Here is a 26,414-nt window from a genome sequence, read left to right on the forward strand (position 1 = left end):
AAGACTTCGCAATGAGGTGGTGTGTGAGTGAGTCTTAAATAGTCCAGATAGTAAGCTACAGCTGTATGTGGCAAATGATGATTGGTGTGGAGTGTGCATGTGACTGGCAGGGAGGATTATGGGAAGTGTAGTCCAGGAACTGACAGGAATCGTGACAGCTATATAGAATTATAATGTTAGCTTTTTCTTAATTCATTATAACAGTAATCATAATGCCTTATAATATTTATTTATTTATTTTCATAAATAACTTTATTCAAATCTTTACTGTAATTTTTCCATCCTACCACTTTTGGATGGTAAAAACATTAATGGTGTAAATAACATTCATACCCATAAACACCAATAAACCAATGTTTCATTTTTCTCAATTCTGCTCAAAACTCACACACACGCCTATATTATTAATAAAACAGTTAGTAACTTCCTGTCCTCAAATTTAATTGGTCCAAATGCGTTGTCACTGGGACATTTCACTGTATCATTCCGCTTGTTTGCAGAGCTGTACAATTTCTGAAAGTCTGCGCGTTTCCGTTTGGTCTCCAAGATCGCTCTATCGGGCTTTCTATCATCTAGTGTGAAATGGAAAACCAGGAGTGGATCAGAACAGTGTCATGTTGGTCCAGTGGTTACAGAATACTTTGAAGCCCTGGGTATCGTTTTTTACGCGTATGTGCACAGTCAAATGCACAGCCTTGCAAAGTAAACTTCGGCTGCGTCCGAAAAACTATGTAGCTGTCTTGCTGCCTCGCTGTCTTATAAGAGAATGACTTATACGGCAGCGTTTGTGCATGAAGGTACCTCACGAAACTGATTTCGGACAGACTTCTGAGGCAGCGTAACAGTTTAATGATCTACAGCAATATAGCGCGGGCTTTGGTGAGAACTAAACAAATAATTAATTACTACAGTAGTAATTTCTCGATAGAAATGATATCAAAATTGAAATATGTTGGTCAAAATCGTACATTTACACACAAACTGGGGTGCGTTTCCCAAAGCGAACTATGGTCGCAAGTTCCGTCGTTACCAATAGAGTTCAATGGGACTTACGACCATGGTTCACCAACGATGCTTTCGGGAAACTCACCCCTGAGCAGCAAACGCAACTTTCGGACGCCATCTTTATTTTTCTAGCTCAAGTGTCACAGAATGGAAAGCACCGGATTGTGGGATATAAGGATACATCCATGCTTCCTTCAAAAATCGATCTGAGGAAGGTATCTCATGAGAGAGGAAGTGAAGCTAACATTGGATTCGGACGTGCCTTGATGCCTTACTATCTTGAAATGTGTCCGGCAGCATTTTCCAGTTTTCGGACGCAGCCTTCATTTGACTCACGCATACACAGGCGTTCGACGCATGCGCAGTTTTGAGCAACCTTCTTTCTGTTTACAGACGTGACGTAATGACGCAATGAGAATGGCTGCATGCTCGAATTTCCCGGGGAAACCCACCAGTACCGATTTTATTATAAAACATTATTACAAGCTTAATCGGGCTAAGGTAAGGAGATAATTTGAACACTGGCTGGTTATGTACTTGCTCAAAAACTGATTTTGGATAATTTTTAACAACAACAAAAAAAAAGTTATGACTGCAGCTTTAACATACAGATCTTGAAACTCTGAAAACCCATATAATGGAGTATACTGCCAAAAATATACAAGTTAGATGTAAACAAAATCTATTTATAATATAATTTACATTGTATTTGACAGTGAGTGGTTTTATTCTCGAGTCTCTCAAAGCATCTCTCGCATCTTGCGCGAGCATATGCTTCTCCACATCTCTGTTCCTCCTCCCAGTGCTGACTCGGGCTCGGAATTTGGACGCGGAGACGTCACTGCAGGGGAGGACAGGAGGTTTCACTGCATTGGTAGGCTACCGGCATGACATTATATGATGGGAAACTTATAATTCAGCCCCCTCAGCAGGTCCAGCTTTATATCCGAACTTGACTGACATGGTTCGGACTGAACCGTATAAAGGGCTTCAGTCCAGTAGTTCTCAGGCCATTGAACTGAAACTCGGAGTCGTGTGGATGTTATAGACACTGTGGATTTTAGTCTTTGCGTGTCGCATATTTGTCTAGAAGATTTTTATTTTTTTTTACTTAGAGGACATATAGACGTGCTGTTTCAGTTGGATTGCACAACAGAACAGGTGAGTCTTTTTGTTTGGGGGCATTTTATATGTTTTGGCTCCTTATTGACTAACTAATTTAAATTATTTTCTCTGTGAGAATTATAATTTCATTCTTTCCTCCAAAACCACGTTTGACAGAGTGTCACAGTTGTTACAAATGTCTTCATTTAGTTAGACTGCTGCAGTAAAGCGTTTACTGCACTCAGCAAAAATGTTTGGGATGTAATACTGATAATTATGCATAATGTATTTAATGTATTTAAAACTAATTTATTACCACTGGTGAGTCCATTTACTTTTCACTTTGACTGGTCTAAAGTGTTGTTGATGTATTTTACAGAGTTGTCGACTATAAATGAAATGTCTTGACTTTATGTGAACTTTTACTGGTTTAAACGGTCACATGACCACATCTGTTTAATTAGCCTACAGTTTGCCCCTCTGAAAGATGATATCTGTGTCAGATTTTCTTTAAAATGTCATAATTAAGATACATAAAATGGTTAAAGTGTCTATTATTAATCTCTTACTAAGATTGCTCTCTTATATAAATGCATAAAAACCCCAGGAATGTGGAAACATAGGAAAACCCAGAGCCCCGTTTGTTGAAGTATTGTTTAAATAATATATCTATATTATTATTATTATCAAACTATTTTCAATACAACTGCCTGATAATAAAACAAAAATTACATTATTTATTATTTATGTATTTATTTATTTGCAATTTTCGATTGTGTTGCCCATCATGTGGTATGTTTCATCAGGCTATCTAATGAGTATTTGGTAATAAATGGGTTAATAATATGTTATGATTTATATTTGTATATGTGTATTTTGAAGGAGTTATGATACTCAGGAGAAATCTCTGCTTTCTGCCCTTGCTGTTACTATGCATCAGAGCACTACCTCAAGGTAAATCCATGATGCACCTGTACCTAAATTGTTTCTAAATATTTAAGGTTTAACCTTTTTTCTGTTGCCGTTGATGTTTTCCCACTTTATATCTAATTGTGAATTTGAGATGTCCATATTTCACAGTTTGCCCATTATTCTTTGTGCCTCCAAGCACATCTGTGTTTGATTCATTAACAATCTCTATGTGGTATTCAATGCAGAACAGCTTTTGCATGATTTTGCCCTGAGATGATGTAATATTTTCCTGAAAATCTTTAATGGGCTTACATAATCATCACATAAAATGTGTTGTGTATTTTCACATAATCATCTAAACTTCTGAAATGCTCATGTTTACTCATTCAAAGATGGCCATGTGGAAGATGAATCCATCTTCGACCTTTTCAAAATCAGCAGCATCAGCAGAAAGACGATTGGTGCCAAGCTCTTCAAGGGCCACGATTGGGACTCGCCGGCATACCGCTTCATCCGCTTTGACCACATCCCTGCTGTGAACAACCTGGCCCTCCGTCAGATCCTAAAGCAGGTCCAGAACAATGAGGGTTTTGTGTTTGTGGCTACCATGCGACAGGACAAGGGCTCCAGGGGCACCCTGATTGGTCTGGAGGGTCCCAGTGGGAGGCGTCAATTTGAGATTGTGTCCAATGGACGCGCCAACACGCTGGATCTGGTCTACATGGTCGAGGGATCTCAGAATGTGGTGTCCTTTGAGGATGTGGATTTGTCTGATTCGCAGTGGAAGAACATCACGCTGTACGTTCACGGAGAGAATGCTCACCTGTACATAGGCTGTAGCCTCATTGACAGCGTGATCCTGGACGAGCCTTTCTATGAGCACCTGCAGCCGGAGAGCAGTCAGATGTTTGTGGCTAAGGGATCTATCAGGGAAAACCACTTCAGGGTAAGACCAGTTGTTCTCCATGAACACCATCTGTACTTCATTCCACGCTTGTTATGCTATTCCTGCGTAATGATTTTCTGTGCTGTGAAATAGTCAGGTCATCTTTATTTATAGTGCTTATATTTATTGTATTGTATTGTATTTATATATACAATACAGATTGTTTTAAAGCAGCTTCACATTAATAAACAGGAACAAGTGATCAATGATTGAAAAATTGATCAGTTCAGTGTTGATTCAGTTCAGTTCAATAACTGAAAAGTTCAACAATACAATACAATAGTGTAATTATTTAGCTTGAGTCAGTTCAGTGTTGATTCAATTCAGTTCAATGACAGTGTCGATGTTGCAAAATTTGTCAATTATGAAATAAAGTTGAATCAGCTTTAATGAAGCTCTGCAGAAAACAGCGTCATCTTCCAGCTCAGTTCACTTTAAGTTTTGTTCTCATCCATTAGTGTCAGTGCAGTCAAAATGATAATACTACTGAATATTAAGTGTCTAATAAACCCCAAATAGAAAAAGTCATTTTTTGAGTGTCTGAAAGTGAAAATCTATACTGTATATAAATCAAATGGGGTCATAAAAAGTCATAAAAATGTTTATTCATAATATACATACTGTATATATATTATCAATAAACATGACTTTGTATGACCCCATTTGATTTATATATATATATATATATATATATATATATATATATATATATCTAAGGATCTATAGCTAAGGACCTTTAAAAGGGTTAGTTCGCCCAAAAATTATGTCGTTCATCTTCGAAACACAAATAAAGATATTTTTAATGCAATCTGATGGCTCAGTGAGGCCTCTATTGCCAGCAATGTCACTGAACTAAGGATCCATGTTCTATTGACTTTTTCCTAGATATGCTACAAATTCACCACTTTTGTGCGGGTTTAAGTGTGATAGACCCATAAAATAAGAAAATAACCATAAATATCTCCTCAATTTAACATTATAATGGACTTAATCTCTGTCATTTCACAGGGTTTACTACAGAATGTGCAGTTCCTTTTTGACACGCCGATAGAGAACATCCTGAGAAACAAAGGTTGTGAGATCACCAAACCTGGTAAGAATTCATTTATATCTCTTAAACATGAAAACTATAAAGGTCAGCATGGGAAAACCACATAAAGTTTTTGCAGTAATTCCCAAAATTTCACCTTAATTGTCTGCTTTCATGATCTCTGGCTTATTTTTGTGTTAGACATATTTTTTAAGCGGTCAGATTAGGCTCTCATAATGCATGGACTTCTGAATGTTCTAGGTTTCAGGAGCTCTATTGGATTTATTCTGTGCAGTTCATGATCACATTTGTTTTAAGAGGGTTGGTATGTTTTCCGTTGGATTCAGTTTTCATTTTAAGCTTTTCTGGCTTTCACCTAAGTGGGTCACGAAATCTGCAGATCAGAGCTGTGGAAATTTCTGACCGTATTACATCATGTTTACGGGAAACGCTCATGTTAGTGTGGTGGTATAAGGGTCAACCAGTTTGCACATGCCATAAAGAGGATAAAGATTGTCACATTAATATACATTGGCAGGGTGTTAAGAGAAGGTGGAAAAATGGAAGAAGTACATACTCATAATTATATACATGCACATGGTCAGATCACAAACTGGCTGGTTTGACTGACTGTTCCCTAAAGCTTTGGTTGGCATGGCTCAACAGTAAGAATGGCCCACTGGCCCAGAGAAAGTTTCAGGCCAGTTTGCGAAACAGTCACTTGCCCTTTGTACGCCAGTGCAGCGTTGCTAGTGATGGTCTCACTCTAAAATGCTGTACATCCATTTTTATGTCTGGCAAATTGCCTTGGAAACATTTGGTATTCTACAATTTTGCTGCAATTCCTGCAGATAATTGTATCTAACTGGCTAACATAACTGAGCTTTTGTCAAATTTACAAAAAAAGACTAGTTATAGTGTTGGAAGCGTAACAATGTGGCACCAAGCCGTTGAAAAATAACTAGAGGGACGAAAGCTGACTGTGTTGTTGCCTTGCGTCGGCTGCGTTTTGGCCAGAAAGCTGTGCTTGAACACACCACAAACAATACAGGTGACTGTCAGCTAGCATCTGCGTTGTGCGCTTTCTTGTAAGGAAATAACTGTCTTTTTTAGCAGGTATCAATAGCCTGTATTCGTCATTCAAAAAGGTAAACCGAAACTAGGACTGCAGATATACAAACCGAGATATACAATCAGAGTTCTCTCTCTCACTGACGGTGGCGACACAGACAGACCCGGATTTAACATGCTCAATTGGCCAAAAAACCCAGACAGGGTCAGATAAGTGCCAACAGTCCGGAACACACAGCAAAAACTTGTCAGGCCCTTTAAACAACAAACCAATCTGTAATGTTTTCAGATGTCATTGTTTCCATTTGAATGCAGAGAAGAGTCTGAGATAGTCTATTTAACCAGTAAATAAACTCATCTCTGGAGCTGGCTGACTTTTGTGCTGAAATAAATAGTTTTAGATCATGACAAAACTAAGCTTTGTGTGAGATGTGCTGCTGCCTCAGTTCCTTTTAATTATAACTGAATAAGTATGCATAGGATATTGGCAGTCAAAAAGGCTTCCATTTCCATTGCCAGTGCAAATGCATGCCAACTGCTGAATGTTAGGATGCCAGTGCAGATTTCCCTCTAAACTCTCTAGTGCCCCAGTTTAGGAGTGCCACGTATTTCTAAATAAAAGCTAAACTGAAGTGCATAAAAGCCTGCCTAGAAAGTCGATGAAACAGACACACACAAACTTATTTTCCCAGCGTTGACTGAAACCCCAAAGAGATTTGAACGAGTTCAACAGTCTCTAAAAAGCTGCTAACCCTGCATGAGTCTCAAAGGAACCTCTGGAGGTATCAACATGGCTCCCTGATTTAGTGTCTCCTGTTCTCCATTAATCTGGAGAAAATTTACGCAAATGACCCCAAAATGGCTGCAGATATCTAATGGGAGTTTTGGCATAATGGACAGCATTCCTCTGCTGTTGCGTATCCCCCAACCCCACCACCTTCCTCCTTTTCCAAGACGTTCTTTGAAAAATCACTATCTTTCTTTAAATGTTACTTCTGCGCATTTATTATAGTTATGTCAGAAATATAGTGAGAGAATGATATATCTGTAATGTGTGGGGTGTGGAATAAATGTTTTATAATCCTATTCTGACTGTATTCATGGGGCCACTTTGTATCAGTTGTATTCATTTACACGTACCATTTTAAAATTAAAGTCTTTTTTCTTGCTCTTTAGGATCGGTTCTTAAATTTGATCACGCTATGAAGTTGTCTACTGGGTTCTCTCAAGTAATGGATACAATTAAAACAATGATGTTCTTTAACGCTGATCCACTGCATTCTTTTCTCTCTCAGAGGAAGTTAACGTGGTTAATGAGAGTATAGAGACTGTGTCTGTCAGCACGGCTATCTCCACCAACTTCATTGGGCAGAAGGAGAAACTGGCATCGGACGTGTGCGAGCGTTCCTGTGAAGAGCTCAGCAACATGGTGCAGGAGCTCAAAGGTCTCCGTATCATTGTGGGCAATCTCATCGATGGCTTGCAGAAAGTGGTAAAGTTGTTTTACTTTACATGTTTTTTTTGAAAGATTGGTTCATTCAACCTGAAAAAGAACACAAAATAAGAACTGTTTTCCCATGCAATTGCAATGAGGCTTTCAAGAAGGTCACAACAGCACCATAAAAGTCTCATAAAAGCGGTCCATACGACTTGCACACTATACACCAGGTCTTCTGAAGTCATACAATAGCTTTATGTGAGAAAAAACACCTTCAAAGCCTCAGTTCTCATTCATTGTAATTGCATGGAAAAGAGTGACCCTCAAATTTCTCCTTTTGTGTTCCACGGGGGGGTGGGGGGGAGTCATACAGATTTGGAACGACAAGAGGGTGAATAAATTATGTCTGTTTGGTTGATCTGAATTGTTCAGGTTGGTGGCCATCTCTGATTTGGAGAATTTTATTACAGATTAAATATCTCACCATGCAAGCAAAAATTCTTGTAGTCTAAACAGAACCATTAAAGGAAAACAGGGCTGAAGTCAGAGGCAGTGGAAAACCTAGATGACCTAGATGTGGGCTGGGGTTTTATGGTTTGTTTTAGAGGGAGATAGGAAGTGTGAATAGGAACCGAGTCGTGCCTGGCAGTGTTTAAACAGCCCCTTTATCCTCCACTGGGAGCTTCCCAGCGATGAGGGAGTCTGGGCATAATCTCTGGGAAATCCAGCCGTTGGATGCTGCGGGTCCCAGAGGCTCTTCCAGACCATGTGGTGTTCTGTTTCACAGCCTAACACTCGTGACTGCTACCTATGCATTTTGTTCTCACTCACACACGTACAAATGAATTCATCAGCACACACTGTGGTTCTGTTTCTTTGTGTGTGTTATTTTATGTACTTATAATGCTTCAGAAGTTAATAACCTTTCCTCCCTTGCATTTTTCTTGTTATTTTTTCCCCTCACCCAACCTCTTGTTCTGTCTCTTTCCTCTTTCTCAACTCTGTACTCGTGGCCACAAATGCGTGATGCTAATAGCTCTCAGGACTACAACATTCTGCTTTGGGTGTTCTTTTTCATTTCATTCTTTTCTTTAAAAAAGAAAGAAAAATCAAAACAGAAAATCGAAACATCTGGCAAAGACTAACAAAGTAACACAAAAGTCTGAAAAGAGAATATTTGCATTCAAACATACAGAACCTAAGTGAAAAATAAGATGATTGATGTTACAAATGTCAAGCACAAATCATAAGACAAGTGAATTATATGTCAAAAGTCATTTGAGGACATTTTACTTAAGCATGGCGTTCAACCAGAAAGGTCAGTTGGGGACATTTTGGGATTGTGTTACAGGGCTTTAGGTGCCTCAGATCTCATCTGAAAAGGGTTTCAAAATCCAGCAGGCACCTAAAGCCTCAGAAAGAGAACATCTCCTCTTTGTCTTTGTTGTCTGTATTGAGGATGTATGATGAATACTTTTATCCAGCAATTAATTAAAAGTGACAGTAAAGACATTTATAATGCTACAACATTTTTATTTCAAATAAATGCCTTTCTATTCATCAAAGAATCTTGGGGGGTAAAATCACGTGTCCACCAAAATATTACCCAGCACAACAGTGTTTAAGATTGATAACATTGAATCAGCATATTAGAATGATTTCATGTGACACTGAAGACTGGAGTAATGATGCTGAAAATTCAGTTTTGACATTACAAGAATTAATTCTATTTTAAAATATATTAAAATAGAAAGCAGGAATTTGTTTTCAATTTTAATAATATTTCACAATATTAATTAGGGGTGTGACGAGACAGGTATCTCACAAGACGAGACGAGACTCGAGATTGAGTTCACGAGACGAGACGAGACAAGATTTTTACACACTATTTTTAAGAAATCCTCAATGGTGAAATACATGACTATAAAAAATATTCTGCAGGTGTATTTGAAATGTTTTAACTAATCATCTCGTAATGAATGTTATTTCAGTTCTACTTTCTTAGTATGAATTATCATATGCAATAAAAGACAACAATACTCAAGTACTGTAAAAGGTTTTGCCACAAACTCAACTGACTTCTGTATGATTTCAGTCTCTTCAGACCTTACTGTAAATGATTTATGAGCTTCTACAGCTTTTGAGCTCCTAACTGAACTCCTTTCCACAAACTGATCATAGAAATGAAAACAGTATAAATAAAAATGATAACACTTTACAATAAGGTCTCATTTATTAACATTAATGTATTAACCAACATCAACTAACAATGAGCAATAACTTTGCTACAGTATTTATTAATCTTTCTTTATGTTAATAAAAATAGTCATTCATTGTTAGTTCATGATAGTTCACAGTGCATTAACTAATGTTAACAAATTAAACCTTACTGTTTGTGCTTAATAAGATTAAGAGAAAACTGTTATTCATTTTTATGGTAACGCATTACAGTAACCATAATCACACTCTCTCAATATTCAAAGTGCAAATAAGACCAAATTTTTCTTTGATACAGAGCTAAGAGATGGTTACAACTACACTGCCCAGCCTAAAATAGCTTTCATATTGAGAGATATTTGTATTCATCAGGGAGCCGCTTTCAAAATGCGGGTATCGCGTTTACTTTCACTTTCAGCGATCGCGCGTAACTCTGTGAATATGGAGCAGCGGCGACCATTTTCAAACTGAATTAAATGTTTTTTATTTAAATACAAAGCAAAACGACAGTGGAGGCGTAATGTAAACGTAGCAGTGGCATATTCTTTCCTAATCATCCTAACACTCTGTCATGGCAAAAACATCACGAGACTACTTTTCGCCTCGACGAGAAATCTCGTCACATATTAGTCTCGTGAGATCTCGTGCCACGAGATCTCGTCACACCCCTAATATTAATGTCTTACCTCCCCCAAACTTACATGGAATGGAAATCTCATCATTACCCACAGGTTATCATTAGAGAATAGAGATTTGATAGCAGGAAAAGCAAAGTAACTTCCAAATTCAAGAGGTCGCAGGGAGTAAATCATCCAAGATTGCCAGGGGCAGAGCTTCCTGTTCTCAAAGGCCAAGAACATAATTCCCCTGCTATATAGAAGTGTGCTCATTCCATTGTAGTTTAAATCACCTTTATTTATCTACATGTGGAAGACATTGACAGAAGTATTGCCACCTTTTGACCGTTTGTCCATCTGTCTTGCTGTGCATCTGTCGGTTAGACTGAGGAGAACACTGTGATGAAGGAGGTGCTGGGGAACATGAAGAACATCAAAGACAAGCGCATGTGCTGGCAAGACGGCCGACTCTTTGAGGATAAGGAGGACTGGGTTGTGGACAGCTGCACCAAGTGTACCTGTCAGGTAAGAAGATCTGTGACGTATGATGAATGTAAGAGAAAGAGCGAATGGCATTCTGCTTTTGTTCTGAGTACTCTGTCTTTATAATTTACGGCTTCATCTTGCAGGAATCAAAGATTGTGTGCCATCAGATCACATGTCCTCCAGTAGCCTGTGCCAGCCCCACTTTCCTAGACGGCGAATGCTGTCCTGTGTGTCTGCGTGAGTAACGTTTCTGATACATTGTTGATATTCACAATTTTTATGCTGTCTTTTTCCCATCATGTCTAATTTAGAGACTCCCTGTCTGAAGTAAAATTATTTTATTCACTAATATCATGTGTGTGAATTGTATTTAAATGCCTGGATATTATGCTTGTGATGTTTCTTATGGTAACTTGAAATAGTTTTGATATTTTAAAATAACCCATGCTACTTTTATACAAATGGATTTTCCTTAAAAATAAAGTAGGACAAAGTTTTAGACATAAACTACTGTTCAAAAGTGGGCACTGTAAGATTTTTTTTAAGAATTTGATACTTTTATTCAGCAAGGATGCATTAAATTGATCAAAAGTGACATTAAAGACATTTATAATGTTACAAAAGATTTCTATTTTAAATAAATGCTGTTTTTCAAACATACTGTTCATCAACAAATCATGACAAACACTTTTACTATCCTCACTTCATTAAGCAGCACAACCATTTTCAGCTAAAAGTAATAAGAAATGTTTCTTGAGCAGCTAATCTCCTTGTTAAACATATTTTATGTAAATGTAAATTTTATTCAGAGAAATTTCTAACTGATGTATTTTAAAAATATAATATAATAATTTTTGTCTTGAATATCTTATATAACCTTTTGGTAATTGTATAATTTTTGTTATTCACTTTATCGCAATGAAGACAGCCTTGTTGCTCAGCGTTCAAAAATAATAAATGGTAATAATAAATGAGCAGCTAATTAACATATTACAATAATTTCATGTGACACTGAAGACTGGAGTAATGGCTGCTGATAATTCAGCTTTGCCATCACAAGAATAAAATACATTTTAAGGATTAGTCCACTTTTAAATAAAATTTTCCTGATAATTTACTCACCCCCATGTCATCGAAGATATTCATGTCATTCTTTCTTCAGTCGAAAAGAAATTAAGGTTTTTGATGAAAACATTCCAGGATTATTTTCCTTATAGTGGACTTCAATGGGCACCAAACAGTTGAAGGTCAAAATTACAGTTTCAGTGCAGCTTCAAAGGGCTTTAAATGATACCAGACGAGGAATAAGGGTCTTATCTAGCGAAACGATCTGTCATTTAAAAAAAAAAATACAACTGTATATGTTTTATATAAACAGATGATCGCCTCGCGCATGCTTCCGCTTTCCATATTCTTCAAAACGCTTACGCTGTATGTTCACGCCTTCCCTATTCTACTTACGGAACAAACGCGGCACCAGTTCCGTTTTTTTCCATAAGTTGAATAGGGAAGGGTAGGACATACAGCATAAGCTTTTTGAAGAATACGGAAAGCAGAAGAACGCGCAAGGCAATCATCTCTCTATATAAAACATATACAGTTGAGTTTTTTTTTTTTTGAAAATGACTGATCGTTTTGCTAGATAAGACCCTTATTCCTCGTCTGGTATCATTTAAAGCCCTTTGAAGCTGCACTGAAACTGTAATTTTGACCTTCAGCCGTTTAGGCTCCATTGAAGTCCACTATAAGGAGAATAATCCTGGAATGTTTTCATCAAAAACCTTCATTTCTTTTCGACTGAAGAAAGAAAGACATGAACATCTTGGATGACATGAGGTGAGTAAATTATCAGGAAAATGTATTTAAAAGTGGACTAATCCTTTAAAATAGAAAAGTCATTTTACAATATATTTATATAATATTTATCAATATTACTGTTTTTACTGTATCAAATAAATGCAATCTTTGTGAGCATAAGGAACTTCTTTCAAAAACTTTTTTTTTTTTTTGAGAATTTTACCAACCTCAGAGTTTTGAACAGAAGTTTATAAACAAGGCAGTCTTTTTCTTTTCTTTAATGATATAGAACTTTTATTGTTTTAAAAGTGCTCGTGTTTGCCAACCACACATTTTTTATTATCCATGAGAAACAAGCATTACTGTATGTTCCCATGCTCTGAAGTGGGTTGAGAAAGATGATGTCATGTATAACTTAAGCTCCAAAACATCAGAGCCGGAGAACAAGGTTGCCTTTGCTGTGTAAATATATTAGCAACAAGGAGCACCATGATGGGTGTGGTGGGGTTAGAACGGGGTGAATTGTGCTTGAAGCTACCAGTGCTAAATGTGCTTTTGTGTGTGTGCAGCTAAAGACAGCGAGGACGGCTGGTCGCCTTGGTCTGAATGGACGGAGTGTACCGTCACATGTGGAACAGGCACACAGCAAAGAGGCAGGTCATGTGATGCCACAAGTAACCCCTGCAGTGGCCCCTCCATCCAAACCCGCAGATGCAGCTTGGGAAAATGCGACAGTCGTGGTGAGACAGCCGGTCTTTGTTTGACCATTATTAACTGCACTCTTTCTCTGAACACCTGTTCTTTGGTCACATTTTGGACACCATTTTCTTGCCTGTTTTGTCAATAAAGTTTAAAATCTTGGACGAAAACCACATAACAGAGGTGTAAGTGGTATTGGATTGAATCCTCTTGCTTGCGGCCTTAAGAAATGTGGTCCGTCACCTTATAACTGCAAATGCAAAGCTTGCTCTCTCACTAATTTGTTTCATGTGTATCAGAGCATTAGAGTTAATTGTAACAATAAAATAATGCACTCGTCTATAACGTCTTCACAGACCATGGTGGAAGCAGAGCTTGTGTTTGAAACTGAGCAGAAAGAGAGGTCTGAAATGCAGCTGTCATTTTATCTAAACAGCTGTTAAAAAATAATGAAAATGGAAGAAAAAGAATCGCTTCACCAAGACTTTGGTTCTCGGTTCAGTTCCAGCCAGAATCTCTAAATCTTTATGGGGAAAAAATACTTTTTTTGGCTGTTGTTTTTGTTGTTTTGAATTGGTTATGAGCTTTTGAAGGAGTAATTCCCCCAAAAATGAAAATTCTGTGATTTATTTGTGTCATACCATACTTTACTTTTTCTTTCATGGAAGGCAAATTGAGAAAGTATTCGTTGCTTATTTAAGGCGATTACAATGAATGAGTTCTGATGCTTAAAAAAGATGCAAAAGCACAATAATAGTGTAACAAACAGCCCAGGATCATTGGAAAGATGTACCTGTGGAGTTTTTCTTGCACGTTTCACAACACTTTAAAAGTGTCGCTAAAATCGTGTTTAGTTTTATCCAAAACAGATGAACTTGAATCTCGCAACGTTCTATTATGTTGGTTATTGTGGCAGTTTGGAAATAAAATAAAATGCTAGAATGACGTAACCATGTGAAAATAAGTCTTTATTGATTCGAAATGTGTCCCTCTAATCATAATTTGTGTAAACAAAGAATAAAAGTTTTACTAATGCTCATTTTAGCTGGAAACTGCAGTAAATTTTATGATTAGGTACATTTTTGGAGTTTTGCAAAAATGTAGGTTCATGCGTCTAATGAGCCCATGTTGGTCAAAAAAAGTAGGTTTACAATTTGTAAGTTTTCTGAAACCATGCAATAGCTTTGTGTGAGGACTTTCAATATAGTGCACAAATCATATGGATCACATTTTTGATTATTTTATGGTGCTTTTGTGTCCTTTATGAAGGTTGAAAGCTTCGCTCTCCGCTTATTGTAATGGCCTGAAAAAGAGCAGCAACCAGTACAATTTGTCAGAGTTTCTCCTTTTATGTTCTTCAGAAGTATTAAATTCATATGGTTTTGAAACTGCATAAGAAAATAATGAGAATTTTTGGGCAACTATTCCTTTGAAGTAGGCCATATCAATCAAATATCATTGATTTCAAGCAGGCCTGAAGTAACTATAATAAGCCCCTGCCATCCGTTTGAATTGGCAGTAGGCTGAACAAACACTCAAACGGTAAGCAGTAATCCTACTGGCTGGCACCCACTTACCTTCATGTCATCAAATTGGTTATTGCTACTGATGGAATGTTACATCACCTAAGTAATATTCATTAGCCATACTGACCCTGTGATTTCAAGCCATTCCATTCCCTTGAAGAATCCAACATGATATTAACCTGGTGGAAGATTTTGTAACAACATTGGTGTTTTCTTTCATCATCTGATGTAAATATTTATGGAGCGCGTGCTAATAGACAAACTCCTTTCCATCGGCAAGGGAACGAGCTGGTATTCATCACTTATGCTCAGTGAGGTTTTAATGAGTGGCATATGGCTCTTTGTGGTCTACCAATGCTAACTCTGGCTTACAGCTGACTCAAATGTTTTTTAATAACTGACAAATGTTACCAGCTGGTATCTTGGACAGCAAAACAATATCTATACGCATTCGTAGATTAAGCTTTTTAGATTTACATAAAATGAATAACAGTCTCTCTGCTCCTCATATTGTGGGCCTGTGTACTCAGACACATGTGGTCATGGCAACAGAATACAGCTGACCGTGTGTGAGGAGGCACACTTAGTGCTCATTGTGTCACCCCTGGCCCGAATACACCACCAGGTCTCTCCCATGCTGAATCCCAAAGAGAAGATGAGGTGGTGGGTCCAGAGTTGTTGGCCAGGTGGTCATCGCTTCATCAGGTTTTTTGGCTGTCCCGCCCTGTGTCATTTCTGGACCTCATGCCTCTGGACTTACTAATGTAAATGAAAGATGTCATTGTTTGTGTGGGTTTGTTTGCTGCTTTAACACTGCCTTCAGGTCATGTCAGAATGAGATGAGTGCACATGAATGCCTCCACGATTTTGTTTTAGCCCCAACTTTCCATTGGCAGATTTGTATATTTGCCAATAAAGTGTAAGAAATAAGAGTGAAATACACTACTGTTCTAAAGTTTGGAGTCTGTAGAATTTTTTTTTTTTTATGTTTTTGAAAATCTCATATGCTCACCAAAGCATATTTTTGATTTATTTGATTAAAAATACAGTAAAAACAAGAATATATGACTTTGGTAACCAGTTTTCTGACTGTTGTTTTAGTCCGACAAGATGGTGGGTGGAGTTTGTGGTCCCCCTGGTCATCATGCTCTGTGACATGTGGAGAGGGACAGATCACACGAATTCGCCATTGCAACGCCCCCGTCCCTCAACTGGGAGGAAAGGACTGTGAGGGCAGCGGTAGAGAGACGCAAAAGTGTGAAGCCAAACCCTGTCCGAGTGAGTGCTGGGAGTCATGCGCTTCTCTTTTATATACTAGCAATACTAGACCTTTTTGCATTGAGTGCTCTTGAAATAAAACAATTTACATACTGTAATTTGTCTCAGTAAACTCAGTGATTTTCACTGTACTCTCTTCTCATAGTTGATGGAGCCTGGGGCCCGTGGTCTCCTTGGGCGATCTGCTCTGCCACCTGTGGTGGAGGAACAAGGACACGAACACGTGTGTGTAACAGCCCTCGTCCGCAGTATGGTGGCAAGAAATGCCCAGGAGAGTCCAAGGACACTGATTCCTGCAATAAACAGGACTGCCCTGTGGGTATGTTACTTATTTCTCACTCTATTTTCACATATTCTCCCTCTTTGACTTCTTCAGCTGTGTATTTCAAATCTGCGGGGCCAAACATTGGACACTCCCACCCTCTTGTTCCAATCGCTGAGCCAAAATGAAATCTTTAGCCTCAGCTCAGTCTGGTCAAAATAAAACTAGCAACTCTCTGTTGTTTATTTAGATGTCTATTTTTATGCTGGCTATATATCACAATGAATTACAATAAGGCATGAAGTTATATTAGCATTCATTTGGGTGTTATAGGGGCAATATAAGCAAAAGTTATATATTTAAACAAGATGATACACCACTGTTCAAACATCTGTGTTTTATGAAATAAATTATTATTTTTATTCAGCAAGGATGTATTAAACTGATCAAAAGTGACAAAAAAGACATTTATTGTAATGCTGGCACTGGTAGAAACAAAAGAGATGGCAGGCGTAGAGCAGACGTATGTGCAGGGTTTATTATTGCAAACAAACAAAACAAAGAAATATGAGCTAAGGAACACAAAGAGCTAGGGAACATGAGGGAAAAAGAATGCAGAACATTTACATGCAACAGACAACAACTACTGACAAAGGGAAACACAAGGACAATTTATTCACAAGATAACAAGAGCTAACAAGGGACAGGTAAAGGTGATTAATCATCATTGAAACAAACCAGGGTAACTATACAAACAAACAAGGGAGCTAAGGAAACAAGGCAAACACATGAGGTGAAACACAGGAACAATGGGAATACACTTCAAAATAAGAGTCACAAAATTGTGGAAACAAGACAGTAATCATGACATTTATAACATTGCAAAATAGTTATATTTTAAATAAATGCTAATAAACTTTGTAAACAAAAATATTAAGCAGCACATCTCTTTTCAACATTGGTAATAATAAGAAATGTAGCTTGTGCACCAAATCAGCATATTCAAATGATTTCTGAAGAATCATGTGACACTGCAGACTGGAGTAATGATGCTGAAAATCCAGCTTTGCATCACAGGAATAAATTATATTTTAAAATATATTAAAATAGAAAACAGGTTTTTTAAAATTGTAATAATATTTTACAATATTCTTGTTTTTACACTTTTGAACGATAGTGTACATTCACTAATCTTACCTGGACCTCTTTAGACTGACACATCATGCATAACATCTCGAGATTTATGAAATGCATATCAATTTCATGAGTAAACTTTAAGCCTCTCCCTCTGCATTCTCTTCTTCCTCAGATGGTTGTCTATCTAACCCATGCTTCGGGGGTGTTGAATGCACCAGCTCCCCTGACGGCTCGTGGGAGTGCGGGCCCTGCCCTGTCGGTTTCCGTGGCAATGGAACATTCTGTGAGGATGTGAATGAGGTACCAAGGGGAAAGAGAGCTGGGAGAAAGCATAATGTAGTTAGGGCCGTGTGACAAGCAGTTGTTATACTGCATTACTCACAAATCAACAGGGAAAGCGTAGCCAAACAAAACATTTTATCCAGCCCTTACACTATAGATACACTGATTTGTACCCAACAAGTCCTAATAAATGTGAAGATTATTGAAAAATACTTTATTTCAAATATCTTTCTAAACATGCCTGTTTGGTTATTGTGTCCTATAGTGTGACATGGTCCCTGATCTGTGCTTCAAAGTCGGTGAATCCCAGCGCTGCGTTAACACAGACCCAGGATTCCACTGTTTGCCCTGCCCTCCTCGATACAAAGGCAATCAGCCCTTTGGAATGGGAGTGGAAGCTGCCAAGCTAAATAAACAGGTCAGTTATGCAGTCTGTGGACAGATTGGATCAATTATTGCACAAGTATATAAATGTGTTAGTTTCCCATTGTACACTCATTAGTCTGGCTGAATCTAGTCTTGGCCTCAGACAGCACGCCTACAGTATGTGCCGCCCACAGTCCGTTCACTGACCGTCTGATGCATATTACACACAAAACTGGAAAGCACTTTGTCGATCTGGCAAGTTCAAACTTTATATATTCCATTTGTTTTATTACTGTTAAATATTTTTATATGAACAAATTCTGATCACAGTGTCTACACACATTTTATGTTATTTTGTCAGGGTTATTATTGAATTAATTTCTAAAAAATCTACTATTTCATATAAAAGTGACCCTTAAAGGGTTAGTTCTGCCAAAAATGAAACTTTTCCCATAATTTACTCACCCTCAAGCCATCATAGGTATATAAGACTATCTTCTTTCAGTCAAACACAATTGGAGAAGCCAAAAAAAGCACATCCATCCATCATAAAAGTAATCCATATGGCTCCAGGGGGTTAATAAAGGCCTTCTGAAGTGAATCGATGCATTTTTCTAAGAAAAATATCCATATTTATAACTGTATAAAGTGACACATGACATATTGACGAACCTGGAAGCGCAGAGGATAGAGTAAAATAAGACATCGGTTACGAATTAGAAGTCTAAAACGAGAATTTTTAAGGAGAAATGTTGGAGGAGCTTGATTGTTTGAGATGAGAGAACTGGGGTTGTTGATTGCTGAATATTTGGCCCCTTAATCATGGCCAGCCACCATCTTGCTCTTGTTCTCCTATTCCTCTTGGATGAATAAATTTTGCAGATTTCTTGGAAAGCTGACTCATTTGCTTTTCTGCCCAAAAGTTTCATAACGTCCACAACTAATAGGTTTGTCACCAACTTGCATTTCTTTGATCCAATGCCCAAGGGTAGTAAATTGACAAAGGGCTGAAAGGAATTGTCTCATGTTTTATAGCTCCGATCCAATAGCTTTACAAATAAACTTTTCAAATAACCAAATGTGCACAGCTGAAACCAACATAACAGGAAATTATCAATATAAAGTCTTTTAAGTCTCTCACAACACTATTCCCTGTTGTCCCCAAAAGGCGATGACCCAGTTCATTCACCATAATTGGACTGCTATTGAGTGTTGCTGAAGTCTGTTTATTTTTCAGGTATGTGAGCAAGAAAACCCCTGCAAGGATAAAACCCACAACTGCCACAGATCCGCTGAGTGCATCTACCTTGGCCACTTCAGTGACCCGATGTTTAAATGCGAATGTAAAATCGGCTATGCTGGGGACGGTCTCATTTGCGGCGAGGACTCTGACCTTGATGGCTGGCCCAATCATAACCTGGTGTGTGGAGCCAACCAATCCTATCACTGCAAAAAGGTAAATGAGACTTCTTTTCTGTTGCTACAAGACAAGACAATTTGTTATAAGTTTTGTTTCTGAAATTGCATTTTTGAAAGAAGTCTCTTATGCTCACCAATGCTGCATTTGACCAAAAATACAGTAAAAACAATATTATTGTGAAATGTAATTAGAATAACTATTTTCTATTTTAATATATAGTAGTCAACATTTGAAGTGGATCAAAAAAGTTCATCAAAGTTGTCCTAAGAACTAAGCTGTTCTAAGAAGAAAGTTTTATGACAACTTTGATGAAAGGTTTTGATCCACTTAAAATGTTGACTACTGTATTTTAAAATGAAAAATATGTCTGTAATGGCAAAGCTGAATATTCAGCAGCCATTACTCCAGTCTTCAGTGTCACATGATCCTTCAGAAATCATTCTAATATGCAAATTTTGTGCTCAAGAAAAGTTTCATATTATCAGTGTTAAAAGCATTCTTTGATAAATAGAAACAATAGCATTCATTGTCTTTACCGTCACTTTTGATCAATTTAATGTTCCATTGCTGGATAAAAAAAAATTCTTTAAAAAAAAAAATCATACCCAAGCCCAAACTTTTGAACGGTAGAGTATATTTACACAGTGAATCCCCAAATGAATGTAGATCTAGCCATCTACTGTTTAAAAAACATATGCTGCATTAGTTGTTCATTTTTAACACATTAAATAGTCCACATTTCATTTTTATTTTTTTTTAATTTACAAGTGTTAATTTTCCCAACTTAAGAAAATAATTTTTTTTTATCCTTTGTTGTGCAGGACAATTGTCCCAACCTTCCAAACTCCGGCCAAGAGGACTTTGATAAAGACGGTCAAGGAGATGCCTGTGACAAAGACGATGATAATGATGGAATCATGGATGAGGGGGTAAGCAAATTCCTTAATTATTTTGTTGAAAATCTGCAATGTTTTTTATGTACACTAAGCTTGTATTTTTTTTCCTCCTGTGCCCCAGGACAACTGTCCTCTGCTGTATAACCCCAGGCAATTTGACTATGATAAAGATCTTGTCGGTGATCGCTGCGATAACTGCCCATATGAGCACAACCCCGCTCAGATCGACACAGACGGTAATGGCGAGGGAGATGCCTGCTCCGCAGACATCGATGGAGACGGTGAGAAACTGCTAGACCCATTGACACAAATTACAAAGTCAACAATACTCATATTTTGTTTATAGACTCGACAAGCTTAGGTTTCTGTAAGGATTAGACCCAAGTGCAGTTTAAGTAAATAAATAATAAACCACAAACTATGCAGATGTCTCACCACAGTCGAGTGCAAATTTCCCAATGGTTATTTTGTCCATTGAACATTGCTTCAGAGGTTTTGAATGAGCATGATAACTGCCCCTACGTGTACAACAATGACCAGAAGGACACAGATATGGATGGCGTGGGTGACCAGTGTGATAACTGCCCTCTGCTGCACAACCCTGACCAGGTACAACAGTCTTAGTAAACACATTCATAAGCATACATGCCCACAAATAGGAGGTATGTTTAACAGCAGTTTAACCAAGTAATTGGTATGTTTTAACAGTCTGACTCAGATAATGACCGAGTTGGTGACGAGTGCGACAACAATCAGGACATTGATGAGGACGGCCACCAGAACAGCCTGGACAATTGTCCCTACATCCCCAACGCCAACCAGGCCGACCATGACAAAGATGGGAAAGGAGATGCTTGTGATTTTGACGACGATGATGATGGAATCCCTGATGACAAGGACAACTGCAGACTGGTGCCCAACAAAGATCAGCTAGACTCTGATGGTGAATGAATCTATTACTTAAAATATCCAGAAGTGATTCTCTGTATTTCTGCTCACTGTGAAAAGATGATCACACACACACTAGTCATCTTTATTTTATTTTTTTTTTGCCACATTTTCTTTTTTGCATTCTTTGAGATTTAGATATATTTACAACTGGAAAATGTCCTTTGTGTAGCCAGGGTCAAGGAAAATGATGTCAGACTCATAGCTTGCAGGTGGTTACTGAAGGGTGCGTGTGATTTGCCCCACTGTGCCGCATTTTGTTAAGGCTACCTGACTTTTTTGTGTTGGTGGGAAAATGGAAACCGGTTACAGTTGGAGGTCGAAGTTGTCAGATGCTATCATACTTCTCACACCTCATTATATTTTGTTTATTGGATAAAGTCATGACGGTTCCAAGGGGAGAACGCCAACTACTGTAAAAACAGACGTTATAGCAAGAGCTGGCATCTGTGCAAAAGCCTTCTTGATTTTTCCCTCATATTTGAAGTGCTAAAGTCTGGATTTAATAGATTTCACATTTGAAGCCAGTCACATGTTAATGTACATGACATGAAAAGACAGCTGAGATTGCTTTGTGCTTGGAGAAGAGTGCTGGATGCTAAATAAAATCTTCCTTTTGTTACAATATTTCCATAACCCCTAACAATTTTATTACCCATGTGTGAATATAATATAATATAATATAATATAATATAATATAATATAATATAATATAATATAATATAATATAATATAATATAATCACACATGCTTTAAATTTGGGATGGTAAATAATAATATAATATAATATAATATAATATAATTTAATATAATCACACATGCTCTAAATTTGGGATGGTAAATAATAATATAATATAATATAATTTAATATAATCACACATGCTCTAAATTTGGGATGGTAAATATGTATATTTATTTCTTGGTTAATAATTATTACTGTTTTTTATTTGAATAATTATTTTTTATAATATATATTATTATTTACATTTTTAATTAATTTAAATATTAAATAAATGAAGTAAAAGTGTATTATATACATTTTATTATTATAACAATGTGAATTAATAATACTAATATTATTATTTTTATTATGTGTGTGTGTATGTTTTTGGTTTATTTGGCAGATTTAACCGATTTAACAGATCTACTGACATTAATTATGAATTCCTTTCTAACTTTATCCAAAGGGGATGGAAGAGGCGATGCTTGCAAAGATGATTTTGACAATGACAACATTCCAGACTATTTGGATGTGTGCCCTGAGAACAACGCCATCAGTATCACTGACTTCCGCAAGTTTCAGATGGTGCATTTGGACCCCAAAGGAACAACGCAAATTGATCCCAACTGGGTGGTCAGACATCAGGGGAAAGAGTTGGTTCAGACTGCTAATTCTGACCCTGGTATTGCTGTGGGTGAGTATGTAAGCTTTCAGAGTAGCCCATCTGGTCATGATTTTAGTTTGATGTCACTGAGGAAATGAGACTTCAACCCTTTAATTGCTCTTCAGGTTTCGATGAGTTCAACTCTGTGGACTTCAGTGGCACTTTCTATGTCAACACTGACAGAGATGACGATTATGCTGGGTTTGTGTTTGGCTATCAGTCCAGCGGGCGATTCTACGTGGTAATGTGGAAGCAGATAACTCAGACTTACTGGGAAGACAAACCTTCAAAAGCCTTTGGCATCTCAGGGGTTTCTCTGAAAGTGGTCAACTCTACCACGGGCACAGGGGAGCACCTGCGTAACGCCCTGTGGCACACTGGGGACACTCCAGGACAGGTGAGGCTGACTCATCAGATATGACATCTGTTAGCGTTTATGGTAAGCTTGACTCAAACTAATTGCTATATGTGCTCTGAAAGGTTCGCACACTGTGGCATGACCCTAAAAATATCGGCTGGAAGGATTATACCGCCTACAGGTGGCATCTCATCCACAGACCCAAGACAGGATTCATAAGGTGATTAACAGGAAGGCCTTAACTGCCACAGAAATCTTATAAAGCATGCAGAGTTAACAGATCTATGTTCTTTTTCACCAGAGTGGTGGTTTATGAGGGGAAGCAGATCATGGCAGACTCAGGGCCAGTTTATGATCAAACATTTGCTGGAGGGAGATTAGGACTGTTCGTGTTCTCCCAGGAACTGGTTTACTTCTCTGATCTCAAGTACGAGTGTCGAGGTGAGTAGTTTATCATAACAAAACATTGGTATTTGTTTAAATTGCACCCTTGTTGTATTAGTAATGTGTGTCGAACCACTGTCTCTAACACCATTTCTACACTGGACATTCTGTGGCCTGTCAAAACTAAAACCCTCCTCCATTCTGCCTACTCCAGACACTTCATTTTCTCCACCTGTTTGAAATACAGTAGCATATATATATATATATATATATATATATATATATATATATATATATATATATATATATATATATATATATATATATTATTATTATTATGTAACAGTGCTCCAAAAACAGGGACTACATCACATACACCGATCAGGCATAATATTATGAGCGTTGACAGGTGAAGTGAATAACATTGATTATCTCTTCATCGTGGCACCTGTTAGTAGGTGGGATATATTAGGCAGCAAGTGAACATTTTGTCCTCAAAGTTGATGTGTTAGAAGCAGGAAAAATGGGCAAGCGTAAGAATTTGATTGAGTTTGACAAGGGTCAAATTGTGATGGCTAGAAGACTGGGTCAGAGCATCTCCAAAACTGCAGCTCTTGTGGGGTATTCCTGGTCTGCAGTGGTCAGTATCTATCAAAAGTGGTCCAAGGAAGGAACAGTGGTGAACCAGTGACAGGCTCATTGATGCATGTTGGGAGGGAAGGCTGGCCCGTGTGGTCCGATCCAACAGATGAGATACTGTAGCTCAAATCGCTCAAGAAGTTAATGCTGGTTCTGATAGAAAGGTGTCAGAATACACAGTGCAGGAATGGTTCAGGAATGGTTTGAGGAGCACAACGAGTTTGAGGTGTTGACTTGGTCTCCAAATTACCCAGATCTCAATCTAATCGAGCATCTGTGGGATGTGCTGAACAAACCTAACCCTAACCCGATCCATAGAGGCTCCACCTCACAACTTACAGGACTTAAAGGATCTGCTGCTATCATCTTGGTGCCAGATACCACAGCACACCTTCAGGGGTCTAGTGGAGACCATGCTTCAACGGGTCAAGGCTGTTTTGGCAGCAAAAGGGGGACCAACATAATATTAGGAAAGTGGTCATAATTTTTTGCCTGATCGGTGTATGGTTTAGTGTTATCTGTTAAAATATTAGCAAAGCATATTAATTAATAGCAAAGCAGAAAAACAAAGCCAGTTAACCACTTTTTAAATTCTTTTTCTGCTTTTCAGATAACTGAGCAAGAGAAGAAATGACCCGCCTTAAAAGACTGTATCTCAACAACACATTTTCACTCTCTGACAAAACACAGAAGACCAAAGACAGAAGGAAACGGACCCCAAACCTCTTCCTGAGGAGAAATGATGAACTTAAACTACAAGCAAATTTATAAGGATTTTTTTTTTTGTATAGATGTTTTTTTTTGTGTCCTCAAGTCAGTCTTTGTTAGCCAGAGTTTGGGTAATGTCAATCAGACATTACGTGTGTGGTACTTTTTTTTGTTTTTTACAAAATGTAACAAAATCTACAGGAAAAACAATCACAAACCTTTGTCTGATGTCTTTATCACCAACTGCTTTACTTGCACAAGATTTTTTTTTTTTTACTTCCTCTGTATTGTTACAATGTGCAGAACTTTTCTTCTTTGGATTTTTTCTTGTAATGGAGACATCTTTTTCTACAACCCTCGATTCTAACAGGGGCTTTGGGTTTGATCAGCATATAAATGTTTTAGAGACCTTTGAGATGAAGATGTTTATATTAAGACTGTATCATAATTACTTGTGTAAAGTATTTATATGACTCTTGCAATTCAGTATCAAGTTATGTCTAGCTTTTTTTGCAATGCTTTCAGAACCTAGACATTGTAAATACTAATTTATTTGTTTACACTGACAAAATTTGACTATTGCAGAAATAAAGATTACATCTTTTTGCTGCGCTTCTATACATCCATAACCCAACTCCATGCCTATGCAGTTTCTCATTCGTTACTTGATAAAAGTGTTTTTTCAAATGTGAGTATGAGTGTGCTGTTATTTCGTTTCATTTTTTAACACAAATTTGCTGGTCTTTAACCACTTTTTCTTTCATTTCTTATGTTTTGTCTGTATATTAAAGAAACTGTCATGGAGTGCACAAGACATAAGAAAAAAAAATGTTTGTATCAGAGAAACAGAGACTCTCATACATGATAAATTGTCATTCATCGTCCAGATCTTTTTGAGCCTAAATATTCATGTTTTGTCTTTTTGTTTTTAAAATGATTTTATTTTCATAACAATTTTTCATATTTTGTAAAAAAAAGTGCCTTTGATTTTTCTGCCACATCCCCAGAAAACCTTGTAAAGCTTTCTAATATTGTTATTCTCACAGTTGTCACTTTTTTTTCTATAATAAAAGGTTTACACATAGTTTCCATTTGGACTGGTGCTTTGGAATCATTCCAAATTCTGTAATGGGATGTATGATCGTTTTTAAAGATGTCTATCAGATAATTCATGTGGCTTCACTACTGCCATAAATCCTGCATCATGCCTGTCCTTCACTAAACAACTATTTTAACTGTTAATGCACAAAGAGGCCCTAAAGTCCTGGAAGGGAGCAACATGGGTCTACAGTATATTCACTTATCTCCAAAGCTCATTTGTTTTAGATGGTAATATGATTTTATGGTAAAGCATGTACAGTCAATAGTTAAATGATGACATTATTTTCATTTTTGGATGAGCTATCAGTTTTAAAATACCTTTGTACAAAAATAGAGTCCTGCAGGTGTAACGTGTGTAAAATCAGCATTATTTCACAGGGATGACGTATTTTTGTAGGCCAA

The 26,414-nt window shown here is 37.4% G+C and overlaps 1 protein-coding gene across 1 annotated transcript; it reads left to right on the forward strand.

Moving 5' to 3' along the window:
• The first annotated feature begins 1,850 nt into the window (after positions 1-1,850).
• Positions 1,851-25,995, forward strand: thbs2a (thrombospondin 2a). Its single transcript, XM_048205466.1, has 22 exons — positions 1,851-2,166; positions 2,992-3,063; positions 3,414-3,967; positions 4,976-5,060; positions 7,364-7,560; positions 10,725-10,865; positions 10,970-11,063; positions 13,193-13,363; positions 15,950-16,126; positions 16,272-16,445; positions 17,698-17,825; positions 18,073-18,225; positions 19,411-19,629; positions 20,415-20,522; positions 20,611-20,770; positions 20,980-21,098; positions 21,198-21,432; positions 22,625-22,852; positions 22,948-23,219; positions 23,303-23,400; positions 23,482-23,621; positions 24,814-25,995. Exons 2-22 carry the CDS (start codon positions 2,997-2,999, stop codon positions 24,819-24,821), a joined length of 3,528 nt encoding a protein of 1,175 aa, XP_048061423.1. The 5' UTR covers positions 1,851-2,166; positions 2,992-2,996; the 3' UTR covers positions 24,822-25,995.
• The last annotated feature ends 419 nt before the right edge of the window (positions 25,996-26,414 follow it).

Source organism: Megalobrama amblycephala, linkage group LG10 (genome assembly GCF_018812025.1).
Source record: "Megalobrama amblycephala isolate DHTTF-2021 linkage group LG10, ASM1881202v1, whole genome shotgun sequence".
NCBI classification, from domain to species: domain Eukaryota; kingdom Metazoa; phylum Chordata; class Actinopteri; order Cypriniformes; family Xenocyprididae; genus Megalobrama; species Megalobrama amblycephala.